Source organism: Ceratotherium simum, chromosome 19 (assembly GCF_057802395.1).
Source record: "Ceratotherium simum simum isolate JZ-2026a chromosome 19, ASM5780239v1, whole genome shotgun sequence".
Classification (NCBI taxonomy): domain Eukaryota; kingdom Metazoa; phylum Chordata; class Mammalia; order Perissodactyla; family Rhinocerotidae; genus Ceratotherium; species Ceratotherium simum.
In genome coordinates, this window is record NC_141918.1 from 56,849,178 (window position 1) to 56,864,312 (window position 15,135).

The 15,135-nt window shown below is 39.8% G+C and overlaps 1 protein-coding gene across 4 annotated transcripts in view; it reads left to right on the forward strand.

The window, feature by feature from the left end:
* The window catches only part of ARFGEF3 (ARFGEF family member 3), a 165,581-nt gene that overhangs the window by 122,498 nt on the left and 27,948 nt on the right, over nucleotides 1-15,135 (forward strand). For all 4 annotated transcript variants that reach the window (XM_087444176.1, XM_087444178.1, XM_087444179.1 and 1 more), the window contains 2 exons: nucleotides 9,416-9,560; nucleotides 11,088-11,210. In XM_087444176.1, the coding sequence (XP_087300302.1) occupies nucleotides 9,416-9,560; nucleotides 11,088-11,210 (268 nt within the window). The remainder of the gene's footprint in view (nucleotides 1-9,415; nucleotides 9,561-11,087; nucleotides 11,211-15,135) is intronic.

Sequence of the window (15,135 nt, forward strand, 5' to 3'; positions counted from 1 at the left end):
TGGAGTTATCAGAGACAAACTTTAAAATAACTGTGCTTAAATGTGTTCAGAAAGATTTAGGATAGCAGGGACTTCGGCTGTGGTTCATGAAGAAGTCAGTGAATCTTCTCCATAAAAATCAAATACACAACAAGAAAAAATTGTCAAAAGCGACCACTTTAGGGATCTGGAAATTGACGAAGGGTAGACAACAAATTGAGTAGTATTTATGTTTAAAAATGGCTCTTGCCAGAACTTTGGTTAAGAACAGGGGGACTGTGTGACCCTCTTGCTGAAGACTGCACTCATCACTCCTGCTCCCAGGCTGTTGGCAAGAATAGAAGTTTGACCAGCGTGGGGCTGACTGGGAAAGTCATCAGTTTTTCTGCTTAAAGGACAGACTTGGTTTGGAGAAGAGGAAAAAAGACCCTTGGTTTGTCAACTAAAAGTTCATTTCATTAGGAAATGAACAAGAGAATCCTACAACTTTGCTAGCCTAAAGTTGCAAGAGTGACCCAGTCAGAAATGTCACATGAGGACACGGGAAACCAGAGATTCTTAGAAGGACTAGATAAGTTCTTCACACATCTCTGGCTGACTAAAACATGGGCATATACAGGACAGACCATAGAGATCCCATCAGAAAGTGAAGACCAGAGAGACTTAAGAACTGGCTGAACTTTGAGGGCTGGCCCGGTGGCGTAACGGTTAAGTTTGCACTCCGCTTAGGCAGCCCGGGGTTCGCAGGTTTGGATCCCGGGCATGGACCTATGCACCGCTTACCAAGCCATGCTGTGGCAGCGTCCCACGCATAAAGTAGAGGAAGATGGGCACAGATGTTAGCCCAGGGCTAATCTTCCTCAGCAAAAAGAGGAGGATTGAGGGGCCGGCCCAGTGGCACAAGCAGTTGAGTGCACGCACTCTGCTGCAGCGGCCCAGAGTTCACCGGTCCAGATCCTGGGCATGCACCGACACACCGCTTGGCAAGCCATGTTGTGGTGGCATCCCATATAAAGTGGAGGAAGATGGGCACGGATGTTAGCCCAGGGCCAGTCTTCCTCAGCAAAAAAAAGAGGAGGATTGGCAGATGTTAGCTCAGGGCTGATCTTCCTCACAAAATAAAAAAAAGGAGGATTGAGAACAGATGTTAGCTCAGGACTAATATTCCTCACTAAAAAAAAAAACTCACTCAATTTTGAATATTCTCCCCAGCCTACACTCACAGATTGGTTGGCAGAGGATGGAAGCTTTAAAGGTTCAAGGTATTTATTTGAGCACAATCTCTGCCCTCTTCATCAGCTGACCACTAACCTATGCAGACATGGGGCCAACCCTAGGAAGTCAGGCTAAAAATAAATTGAGCAGAGACATTGGTGCCTCATGCCACAGGAAGAGACAGATTCCACAGTATGAGGCCAAGCAACTTAGTTTAAAAGAAAACTGAGGAAAATAAATCAGAATCCAGCATTGCTACAAGATGTTATCTAAAATGTCCAGTTTTCAGCAAAAAAATTATGAGACATGCAAAGAAGAAAGAGTGACACATACTTGGAGGGAAGAACAAAAAGTAGAAACTGACTTAGAGTGAACTCAGATATTAGATTAAGGGACAGAGACTTTAAAGCAGATATTATAAATATATTCAAAGAATTAAAGGAAAATGTGGTGATAATGACTCAAAAATTGGGAATCTGAGTACAGCTACAGTAGAAATTTTGAAAAAATGCAAATTCTAGAGTTGAAAAGAGTGATAAATGAAAAATCCACTAAATGTGCTTACCAGCAAGATTTGAGATGGCAGAAGAAAGAATCAGTGATCTTGAAAATAGATTAATAGAAAGTACACATTCTGAAGATCAGAGAGAATTCAGTTTGACCAAAGATAAAGCCTTAGAGACCTGTGAGACAATGTCAGGCATACGTGTAAGGGGGGTCCCAGGTGAAGAAGAGAAAGACAAAGGGGTGGGAAAATGTATTTAGAGATGTAATGGAACCCCAAGTAGGATCAACACATCAAAGATACCTACAATAGATACATTGTCATCAAAATGCTCAAAGACAAAACAAAACCTTGAGAGCAGCAAGAGAAAACAGTCAGTACTGCAGGGCACAACAGTAGACTAATTGCTGACTTTTCCAGGAAGAACAGGCTGGAAGACCATGTAATAACACATTGAAAGTGCTGAAAGAAAAAAAAAGATCAGTGAATAATTCTAGAGACGTTACTTTTCAAAAATGAAGTAAAAACATTCTCAGATTAACAAAAGTTGAAAGAATTCCTTGCCAGCAGACCTGTCCTACAAGAAATACTAAAAGAATTCCTTCAGACTGAAAGGAAATAACACAAGATGGTAAATCAGTTTCACAAGAAGTAATGGTACCTATGTAGGTAAATATAAAAGATTATGTATATATTTCCTCTTTTTCTTAATTTATTTTAAAAATGTAATATTTAAAGCAATAACTGCAACACTATTTTCTGATTTATTAAATATAAAAATGTAATATAAATAACAGCAGAAAGAAGGGGGAGAAAAATGCAACTGTGTAGAAGTAAAGTTGCTACATTTTGCCAGAATTAAGCCAGTATTAACCTGAAGTGTATTGTGATAAATTGAAGATGCATGTTATAATCCCTAGGGCACCAACCAAGAGAGTCAAACAAAAGATAGATTAATAATAAACAGAGGAATTAAAATAGTACACTAAAAATATGTTTAACACAAAGGAAGGTGGTAAAGCAGGAGCAGGAACAAAAAACACTGATATATATGGAAAACAAATAGCAAAGTGACAGATGTAAATAGAGCCGTGTCAATGATAGCCTTAAATATGCATTGGTGAAAAGATGCTCAGCATCATTAGTCATTAGGGAAATGCACAATGAGATATCACTTCAAACCCCACTAGGATGACTTCAATTAAAAAAGACAGGTGATAAGTTTTGGTGAGGACGTGGATTAGTGGGAACCCTCATACTCTACTGGTGGGAGGGTAATATGTGTCGCCGCCATGGAAAACAGTCTGGCAGTTCCTCAAAAGGTCTATACCCAAGAGAAATGAAAACATACATCCTTACAAATCTTGTACACAAACATTCATAGCAACATTATTCATAATAGCCAAAAAGTTGGAACCAGCCCAAAATCCATCAGCTTATAAATGGATAAATAAAATGTGATATATCTACGCAATGAAATATTATTCAACAATAAAAAATATAAAGTACTGATTTGTGCTACAGCATGGATGAACTTTGAAAACATTACATTAAATGAAAACCAGTCACAAAAGACCACATTTTATATGATTGCATTTATATGAAATGTCCACAGTAGGCAAATCTATAGAGACAGAAAGTAGATTAGTGGTTGCCTAGGGCAGAGGACAGGGTGGTGGGGTGGGGAATGACTGCCAACAGGTACTGGGTTTTAGGGGGGCTCAATGAAAATGCTCTAAAATTAGATTGTGGTGATGGTTACACAACTCTGTGAATATGGTTAAAAACATTGAATTGTACATTATAAATGGGTAAATTTTATCCTATATGATTTGTATTTTAATAAAGATGTTTTAAAAACAGGAATTGACCAAACTATCAAAAGGCAGAGATTGTAAGACTGGATAAAACAACAAGATACTACAATATGCGGTCTACAAGAAACAGATTTTCGGTTCAAAGACAAATAGATTGAAAGTAAAAGGATTGAAAATGATATGTGTGCAAACAGTAATCTTGAAAGAGCTGGGGTGACTATATTAATGTCAGGCAAAATAGACATTAATATGAGAAATATTACTAGAAGTAGAGACATTTAATAATTATGAAGGGGTCAATATATTAGGAAGATATATCAATTATAAATGTATATATACCTAACAATAAAACCTTAAATAGACAGGAAGCAAAAACAGAATTGAAAGGAGAAATAGACAATGTAAGAATTATAGTAGGAGGGAAAGGGGAGTTACTGTTTAATGGGGACAGAGTTTCAGTTTGGCAAAAGGAACATGTTCTGGAGAGGGATGGTAGTGATAGTTGCACAATGTGAATGCACTTAATGCCCTTGAACTGTATACTTAAAATGGTTAAAATTTTATGTTAGGTATAATTTTACCACAATAAAAAAAAAAGAATTATAGTGGGACTTCGCAGCGCTCCTCTCTCAGTAGTTGATAGAACAACTAGACGGTGAATCAGTGAGGATGGAGAAGAGAGACAGCAGCAGCAACCAGCCTGCCCTGACTGACGTCTGCAGCACTCCACCCAACAGACGAACACACATTCTTTTCCAGGGCACATGGAACGTTCTCTGTGATAGATGATACGCTAGACTCAGTAAATGTAATAGAATTGAAATCATACAAAGTATCTTTTCCAGCCACAGTGAAATTAAATTCAGAGTCAACAACAGAAGGAAATATGGAAACCAAACAACTCAATTCTGAGTAGCCCATGGGTCAAAGAAGAAATTACCAAGGAGACTAGAAAATATCTTGAATAAATGAAAATGGAAACACAACATATCAGAATTTGTGGGATACAGCTAAAGCAGTACTTAGAGGGAAATTATGACTGCAGATGCTCGTAGTAGTAAGGAAGAAAGACCCAAAATCAATAATCTAAACTTTCACCTCAAGACACTACAAGAAGAGTTCATCCAAGGAAGGTAAAAGGAGGACAAAATAAGCCAGAGCAGAAACCAGTGAGATTGGGGAAATCACTGAAACCTCAAATTACCAAAATCAAATGAAAGTGGGACATCACTGAAAACCCTACAGAAACCAAAAAAATTATAAGAGAACATTATGAGAAAATTTATGCCAATGAAATAGACAACTTAGACAAAATGGAAAAATTCTTAGAAAGACACAACCAAAACTTTTTCAATAATAAATAGAAAATCCAAATACATAGACCTATATCAAGTAAAGAAATTGAATTACTAATTTAAAATCTTCCCACAAAGAAAACTCAAGCCCTGTTGGTTTCATTGTGAATCTGTAAACTATTTAAGGAAGAAATAATAGCCCTACACAAACTCTATCAGAAAATAGAAGAGGAAGGAACACTTGTAAACTCATTTTATGAGGCCGGTTTTACTCTGATACCAAAACCATAAGGAAAGAAAACTACAGACTAATATTCTTCATGAATGTAGACCCAAAAATCTTTTAAAGATTTTTAGCAAACTAAATCTAGTAACATATAAAGAAGATTAAACACTGTGACATACAGAATTTATTCCAGAAGTGTAAGGTTGGCTTAATAGCTCAAATTCAATTAATAGAGGATTGAAACCACATGGTCATCTAATTAGATATAGAAAAAACACTTGATAAAATCCAACACCCATCTTCAATAAAAACTTTTAAGAAATGAGGACTAGAAGGAATTTTCTCAATTGGATAAAGGGCATCTTTGAGAATCTTAGATCTCACATCACACTTCATGGTGAGAGACTGAATGCTTTTTCCCTATGATCAGGAACAAGTCAGGATTTCCATCTTTACTGTTTCTATTCAATATTATAACGTTTACTCATTGTATAAAAAATTAAAGGCATCCACATTTGAAAAGCAACGTAAAACTGTCTTAGTTCACAGATAACGCGGTCTTGTATGTAGAAAATCCTAAGGGGTTTACAAAAAATTACTAGAATTAATAGTGAGTTTAGCAAGATCACTGGGTATAAGAGCAACATATTAAAATCAATTGAATTTTTTTATTGGTGTCATAATAGTTTACAACATTGTGAAATTTCAGTTGTACACTATTATCTGTCAGTCACTATACATATGTACCCCTTTACCCCTTGTGCCCACCCACCAACCCCTACCCCTCTGGTAACCACTAATCTGTTCTCTTTCTCCATGTATTTGTTTATCTTCCACATATGAGTGAAAACATATGATGTTTGTCTTTCTCAGTCTGGCTTATCACTTAACATAATACCCTCAAGTTCCATCCATGTTGTTGCAAATGGGACGATTTTGTCTTTCTTTATGGCTGAGTAGTATTCCATTGTATATATAGCACATCTTCTTTATCCAGTCATCAGTCGATGGGCACTTGGGTTGCTTCCACATCTTGACTATTGTAAATAATGCTGCCGTGAACATAGGGGTTCATGAGTCTCTTTGAATTGCTGACTTCAAGTTCTTTGGATAAATACCCAGTAGTGGTATAGCTGGATCAGATGGTATTTCTATTTTTAATTTCTTGAGAAATCTCCATACTGTTTTCCATAGCAGCTGCATCAGTTTGCATTCCCACCAACAGTGTATGAGGGTTCGTTTTTCTCCACAACCTTTCCAACGTTTGTTGTTTTTTGTCTTGGTAATTATGGGAATTCTAATAGGTGTAAGGTGATATCTCATTGTAGTTTTGATTTGCATTTACCTGATGATTAGTGATGTTGAACATCTTTTCATGTGCCTTTTGGCCATCTGTATATCCTCTTTGGAAAAATGTCTGTTCATATCCTCTGCCCATTTTTTGATCAGGTTGTTTGTTTTCTTGTTTTTGACTTGTATGAGTTCTTTATATATTTTGGAAATTAACCCCTTGCCAGATATATGATTTGCAAATATTTTCTCCCAGTTGGTGGGTTGTCTTTTCGTTTTGTTCATAGTTTCTTTTGCCTTGCAGAAGCTCTTTAGTCTCATGAAGTCCTGTTTGTTTTTCCTTTGTTTCCCTTGCCCAAGTAGATATGGCATTCAAAAAGATCCTTCTAAGACCGATGTCGAAGAGTGTACTGCCTATATTTTCTCCTAGAAGTTTTATGGTTTCACATCTTACCTTCAAGTCTTGAATCCATTTTGAGTTAATTTTTGTGTATGGTGTAAGATAATGGTCTACTTTCATTCTTTTGCATGTGGCTGTCCAGTTTTCCCAACACCATTTATTAAAGAGACTCTCCTTTCTCCATTGTATGTTCTTAGCTTCTTTGTTGCAGACTAGCTGTCCATAGATGTGTGGTTTTATTTCTGGACTTTCAATTCTGTTCTGTTGATCTGTGTGTCTGTTTTTGTACCAGTACCATGCTGTTTTGATTACTATAGCTTTGTAGTATATTTTAAAGTCAAGAATTGTGATGCCTCCAGCTTTGTTCTTTTTTCTCAGGATTGCTTTAGCTATTCGGTGTCTTTTGTTGCCCCATGTGAATTTTAGGATTCTTTGTTCTATTTCCATGAAGAATGTCATTGGAATTCTGATTGGGATTGCATTGAATCTGTAGATTGCTTTAGGTAGTATGGACATTTTAACTATGTTTATTCTTCCAATCCATGTGCATGGAATATTTTTCCATTCCTTTATGTCATCATCAATTTCTTTTAATAGTGTCTTATAGTTTTCATTGAACAGGTCTTTCACCTCGTTGGTTAAATTTATTCCTAGATATTTTATTCTTTTTGTTGTGATTGTAAATGGGATTGTCTTCTTGAGTTCTCTTTCTGTTAGTTTGTTATTCGAGTATAGAAATGCAACAGATTTTTGTAAGTTGATTTTGTACCCTGCTACTTTGCTGTAACTGTTGATTATTTCTAATAGTTTTCAGATGAATTCTTTAGGGTTTTCTGTATATAAAATCATATCATCTGCAAACAGCAAGAGTTTCACTTCCTCCTTGCCTATTTGGATACTTTTTATTTCTTTTTCTTGCCTAATTGCTCTGGCCAAAACCTCCAGTACTATGTTGAATAAGAGTGGCGAAAGTGGGCACCCTTGTCTTGTTCCTATTCTCAGAGGGATGGCTTTCAGTTTTTCCCCATTGAGTATGGTGTTGGCTGTGAGTTTGTCATATATGGCCTTTATGTTGAGGTGCTTTCCTTCTATACCCATTTTATTGAGAGTTTTTATCATAAATAGGTGTTGGATCTTGTCAAATGCTTTCTCAGCATCTATTGAGATGATCCTGTGGTTTTTATTCCTCATTTTGTTAATGTGGTGTGTCACATTGATTGTCAATTGAATTTTATATCTGAGAAATAACTTATCAAAAATTGAAATTAAGAGAACAATTTCATTCACAAGAGCATCAAAAATAATAAAAGATTTAGGGCCGGCCCGGTGGCACAAGTGGTTAAGTGCGCGCACTCCGCTGCAGCGACCCAGGGTTCGCCGGGGTCAGATCCCGGGCGTACACTGACGCACCGCTTGTCAAGCCATGCTGTGGCAGCGTCCCATGTAAAGTGGAGGAAGATGGGCACGGATGTTAGCCCAGGGCCAGTCTTCCTCAAGCAAAAAGAGGAGGATTGGCAGATGTTAGCTCAGAGCTGATCTTCCTCACAAAAATAATAATAATAATAATAATAATAATAATAATAAAAGATTTAGAAATAAATTTAGCAAAAGTTCAAGACCTGTGCACTGAAAACTACAAAACATTGCTGAGAAAAAGTAAAGAATATTCAAATAAATTATGATATACTGTGTTCATGGATTGAAAGACAATATTTTTTAAATGGCAAATTTCCCCAAGTTGATGTGTACATTCAGTGCAATTTTGAAGAAATCAGCAAGATGATTCTCAGATTTATATGCAAGTTCAAAGGATCTAGAATAGAGAAAACAAATTTGAAAAAGAAGAACCATTTTGGAGAATTTACACTACTTGATTTCAGAACTTTGGTCATCAACACAGTGTGGTATTGGTGTAAGGATAGACCTATAAATCAGTGCAACCGAATAGAGAATACAGAAATAAATTCTTACGTTTAATTAATTAATTTTTGACAAAGATGCCATTGCAATTCAGTGGAAGGAGAGGATATTATTTTCAGCAAATGGTGCTTGAACACGTGCAGTAAAAATGAACTCACACCCTTACTTCTCACCATACACAAAAAAGCAATTCAACACAGATCACGTAAGAGCAAAAACTAAATGTTTCTACAAAAAGACACAGGAGACAATCTTTGAGACCTTGAGTTAGGCAAAGGCTTCTTAGAAATGACACCAACATGATCCATAAAAACAAAAACTGATGAATTGGATTTCATCAAAATTAAAAACTTTGCTCTTCAAAAGACACTATTTAAAAATAATAAAAAGACAAGTCCAAAGCTGTGAAAAAAATATTTGCAAATCATGTATATCAGGAAGAACTTGAATCTAGAATGTATAAAAACTCAGTAAAAAGACACTAATGAGAAAAGAAAAACCTAATTTAAAGAACAGCAAAATATTTACAAATGTCTGATAAGCATGTGAAAAGTTGCTCAGCAACATTAGTCATTAGTGAAATGCAAATTAATACAATATGGATGCTTATTTAGAAGATTTTTGAGTGAGTTTGTCTGGTTTCTGATTTTTCTCTTTCACTAAAATTAACCCAGAAATGGGGAGCAGAGAAGTACATCACCCTTCCCAGAAATTCCCCTGCTTCTTTTAAGGGAAGGGTTTTAAGTGCCACCTCCTTTCCTCTGCCAGGTCGTCACGTCCATCGGTGAGCTGGTTGAAGTGTGTTCCACCCAAATCCAGTCGGGGTGGAGGCCCTTGTTCAGTGCCCTGGAAACAGTGCACAGCGGGGACAAGTCTGAGGTGAAGGAGTACCTGGTTGGTGACTACTCCATGGGTAAGAGTGTTTATTGATTTTGTATCCTGAAACTTCACTGAATTCGTTTATTTTAATTTTTTCGGTGGAGTCTTTAAGATTTTCTATATGTAAGATCATGTCATCTGCAAACAGAGACAATTTTACTTCTTCCCTCCAAAATTGAATGTGTTTTATTTCTGTTTCTTGCCTAATTGCTCTGGCTAGGCCTTGCAGAGGAGTGAGTGTGGAAGGAACGTGTGAGTGATTTTTGCTGTAGAGCAATAGTTCTCTTGCAAGCTTCATGCTATCCAAAGAAAGTGAACAAGAAGGAAGACTGGCATTCAGCTGTTGTACCAGCAGGAAATAAGCTGGTGCAGCAGGTACACAGGTGCTGAGCTCTGCCTGAGCTTCGTCAGGCCCTGCCCTTACCGGCGGGTTGGACAAAAGGCCGAGAGACTTCCCTTGTTTCGCTTATACATATCTGCGTTGAGTGAATTTGTAAAGCCAAAAAGAAAAACGTCATCTGCTTGCTAGTAAGAAGCAGAGCAGTATCATAACACTGGGGGACCTGAATTAGGGAGATCAGATCTGGCTGGAAATAGATGGGCACCCATAAGGCAGGCCCAACAGCCAGGGGCGTTGTGTCAGGGTCCCCAAGACCACCCCTATGTGCAGAGACCCACCAGAAGGACTCAGGGCTCAGCATGTAGTTATGCTAAGATTTATCATATGCTCAGATTTATTACAGGGCTCACAGCTAAGATTTATTATTTATTATTTATTATTATTATTTATTATTATAGCAGCATAGTATGGACAAGCCAGATCTTAAGGGAAACAGAATCTGGGGAATCCCTGTGCAGGCTTCCTAGTGTTCTCACCCTCCCTCAAAGGGTCTCATGGAGCACACTCTTCCCCAGAAGTGAAAAGGCAGCAACATGAGTGTGATGTTTCTGCCCGGGGAAGCCCAGCTGAGGGCTGGTCATGTAGGTACCCTCTGCTTAGCAAGCACCGAAATCTAGACTCCCCGAAGGCAAGTGGGTGTTCAGAATAAACCATATTGTTTGCACAAACAGTCTAGGCACAGTGAACCACCCTTATCAGTTACCTGTTGCCTGGGAATATTCTGAGACCCAAGTTCCCGGATGCCAGCCGAGGGCCAGCCTTGCAAGCAGACCTTTCTAAGGACGGCAGCCCCATGCCTGCTATGTTGACTCTTTTCTGCATGTGCATGAGTAATTAGCATGTGCCATGGGGGGCTTGTCTAAACCTTCCCTCCCTAGAATTATGTGCACAGAACTCCAGAGGCCCGCCTGTTTCACTGCCCTCTGACCCACACATTGCCTCAGCCTTGCGTTCAACCAGCTCTGCCCTCCTTTCTGCTGAGCTCCCCTGCAGGCACAGCTGAGAAGGACGACATGGGAGCCAAGCCAGTTGTCCAGTCAGAAGGCCCAGGCTTCCCTACAGTACATCTTTTCCCAGGCCCCATGGAATGTGCTGGGAGTACAGGCAACCTGAAGGGAAGAGACTTCGCTGTCTTAAAACTCTACAATCTTCCTCCCTCAGGAAAAGGCCAGGCTCCAGTGTTTGATGTATTTGAAGCTTTTCTCAGCACCGACAACATCCAGGTCTTTGCGAATGCAGCTACTAGTTACATCATGTGCCTTATGAAGTTTGTCAAAGGACTGGGTAAGCAGAGTCCTCCTCTCGTGCCTCATGACAGCAGGGGGCCTTTTCGGGGATGGCTTTGTCTGGACCTCCCGGGAGCAAGCAAGCTTCTGGGATATAGGCAGATGGCGGTGCATTGTATACTCAGAAGCAGAAAGCTTATTGTCAAAGCAGCTTGGATTTTGTCCAGGGTTATTTTTCATTGTATTCTTGGGATAATCTTGTAATGATGCGTGTTTTCAATCCATACGTTATTTTACTCCAGCTTCTTTTTGAATCTTAAAATAGTCAGTATTTACTCAACAGTTGTCCTTACGCAGGAAACTGCTGTCCTCGATGTCACGTAGTCAGCAGCCCGAGTTTGAGTTCCCAGCTCCTAAACAAAAAATAAGAAAGCCTCCCCCCAGGCCTTATTAATCGTAAAATGTATTTTGGAAGTATAAAGATCGCCCTTCTTTGAGGCCTCATGTATTTCAAGAACTACCTAGCTGGTTTTGTGCTTAATTTAGGAATACTTTAACACAGTAGAGGCATGCTGTACAACATTACCTGCTGTAACATCTGGGGTGCAATGGAAGGTGGTGGTGGTTAGTTAAACCAAAAGTTTAGAAGGAACTTAAGTCTTAAAGTTTTGAGGGTTTCACCCTGGAGTGCTCTTAGACCTAGAACCTGAGGGTCTTTTATGTAAGGAAAATATAAGGTTCACAATATTCTTTTCTGTTCTTGCTAAATAACTGACAATTCCTTTGTAAAAGAAAACTGGACACAAAGAAGCTAGGTGACTTCACTCATGTTCCCCTATGTTGGAGCAGGAACAAAATGTAAGTTTCAGGATAGAGGCTGGAGGCCCCAGGTCTGATCTATGGGCCTTGGGATAAGTGCAAGACCCTCATTCTCTTCTCTGCACTCTGGGAAGTAGAGGGCTGAGCCGAGGCAAGCCTGGCAGCCCCTCGCTTATTGACTCTATGTACAGGGCTTCACAGGAAGATTTCTTTGAAATGACAGAGTAAGAGGTTATTTTTTTTTTAAACTCTGCTCTATATTAAATGGAAGCCAAATAATTTAGTGTCTTAATCATAAGATCACCTTAAAGTATGAATCTTTGCATTAGATAGTAGAAAATTCAGGTAAAACTCACTCCTCCTTTACTCACATGACTGCCACACTCCCACTTCTGACACCAGATGTGTGGGTTTTTTTCCACACCAAGCAATTTTCTGTGACACCAGCTAGATGTCCTACAATTCAGTTCAATTCTGACACTAACCAGAGTTCGCACAGACCCCACAGGTTAAGGGCTCAGTCCTAGGAGACTGCCCCCCATCTCAAATGCCAATTGCAAGTAGTAGGTCCCCAGGTTACCCACAACTTCAGTCCACTTGTCTACAAATCAGAGGTTCTTATGACCCCCACCCCTTGGATTTAGTTTGTTAGAACAGCTCACAGAACTCAGGGAAATGCTTACGTTTACCAGTTTATTCTATAATAGAGGATGTGATAAAGGATACAGATGAACAGCCAGATAAAGAGATACACAGAATGGGGTCCAGAAAGGTCCCAAGCGCAGGAGCGTCTGTCCCCGTGGAGTTGGGGTGCACCCACCTCCTGGTGTGGATGTGTTCATCAACCCAGAAGCTCTCCAAACCCCATATTTTTTATGGAGGCTTCATCATGTAGGCATGATCAATCGTTAACTCAATTTCCAGCCCCTCTCCCCTTCCTGGAGCATAGAGAGTGGGGCTGAAAATTCCAAGCTTCTAATAGTGTGGTCCTTCTGGTGACCAGCTCCCAACCAGGAGTCCACCAAGCATTGCCTTATTAGAACAAAAGACTCTCCTATCACCCAGGAGATTCCAAGGGACTTAGGAACTCTGCATCAGGAACCAGAGTCAAAGCCCAAATATTAGAACGAAAGATGCTCCTAGCATTCTTATCACTTAGGAAATTACAAGGTTTTAGGAGCTCTGTGCCAGGAACTGGGGGCAGAGACCAATGTATATATTTTCTATTATTTCACAGTCCTGTATTTCATTTAAGAACCATGATTATTGGTATTCTATTGTTCAGTGAACTGTTGAGTTCCTGCTACGTGGGTGTGGTGGTCTGGACGTGCTATGGGGATACAAAAATGACTAAAACATGCTTCCTGCCTGTGAGAGACTCACAGACACATAAATCAATAATTACCGTTCAGGAAGTTGAATACATTTATAGAGGCTAGTAAAAAAAAAGCCATTTATGCTGAAATGAACAAGCAGCTGAAACGGGTGTGTGGTAGTGGGGTCCATGCAGGCTTCAGGAAGGGAGTGACATTTGAAGTTTGTGGAGGGAGCTGTCTGTTTAGTTTTCTAAAGATATGGGTACACTGGGGGTGCCCACATTGGAGGGATAATGGGTGAGGAGTTGGAAAGAAGGAAGAGGCCAGGCTGTGAGGCTCTGCAGGCTACCTCAGGGAATCTGGGATATGTGGGGAAGGTTTTTAAGCTAAAGAGTGGGGCTATCACATCAATATCAGAGACTAAACTCTGGCAAGCACATGTCTCTGTATGTGGGGACAAGAGGCTGCAGTGGGAAAACCAGTGCTGCGGTGGTTTGGGAGAGCATAGAGAGGATGGAATTCAGGATATTGGAGAGGTGGGATCTACAGGATGGGACTGCTCGGATGTGGGGCCTGGAGAGGAGGAACTGAGGATGACTCCCCACTCCCCAAGTTTCTTGCAAAGACTGATGTTACCCAGAATTTGTATGTCCAAAAGGAGAGCAGATTAGGTGTGGAGGAGAAGAAACTGTAGTGAATTCTATCTTTGGACATTTGGACATGTTGAGTTTCTGTGAAATATTCAGGTGGAGATGCCTAGCAGCATGTTAGAAATTTGAGATTTTATCTTAGGGAGGGAGATGGGACCTGAAAATAGAGATGCAGAATTATCGATGTGCACGTGAGTATATTTAAAACAGACAGGTTCTGTTTTTTCTATGAATTATAAGGTGAGTTATTTGTGTGAGGCTTGGGGTCCGTGGGACGTCTGAGCCCCCAGTATAGCCATGCTGGCTTGTACTGCCCGGCTCCGGGGAGCGCCATCTGCACAGACTTTGATGAGCAGCACAACAGCTTCAGTAGAAACTTTGGAACACTCACTGTCATCAGCAGGATAGGAAAGGAATTTATTTTTAATTCCCATGTGGTTATTTCAGCATGAATTTGACCTGGTCTGTGTTCTTACATTGTAAGGTGTGCTACTCTAAACTGGGGTTGACAGACTGTGGCCCACAGGCCAAATCTGACCCACTCATAGTTTTTTGTGTGTGTGTGTGCCAATCTTCCTCTTTTTGCTGAGGAAGACTGGCCCTGGGCTAACATCCATGCCCATCTTCCTCTACTTTATATGGGACGCTGCCACATCATGGCTCTATAGGCGGTGCACCGGTGCACGCCCGGGATCCGAACCCGTGAACCCTGGGTCGCCGCAGCGGAGCTCGTGCACTTAACCGCTTGCGCCACCGGGCCGGCCCCCACTCATAGTTTTTATAAACCAAGTTTTATTGGAGCACAGCCATGGTCATTTGTCTATGGCTGTTTTTGTGCTACATTGTAGAGTCGAGAAGTTGCAGCAAAGACAGTATGGCCTGCAGAGCCTAGAGTTTTTACTGTCTGGCCCTGTGCAAAAACGTCTGCCAATCCCTGATCTAAAACATAGGAAAGGTTTATCTTTTCTTTTTTTTTAAGAAGAAACATGCCTCTTTATCTGCTTCTAAATTTTAACTAATACCTAGTAATTATGTCTGTTTACCCACAGCTGCTTGCTATGATTGTAGACAGTTAGAAGTAATTACAGTACTGTGGAATGATTTTATTAAAAAGATAGAAATAGATTCATAACATGAAAAGAAAAATGATAATTCTCAACTGCTATTTACCTATGGAATATCTAGATGCCCTCGACAG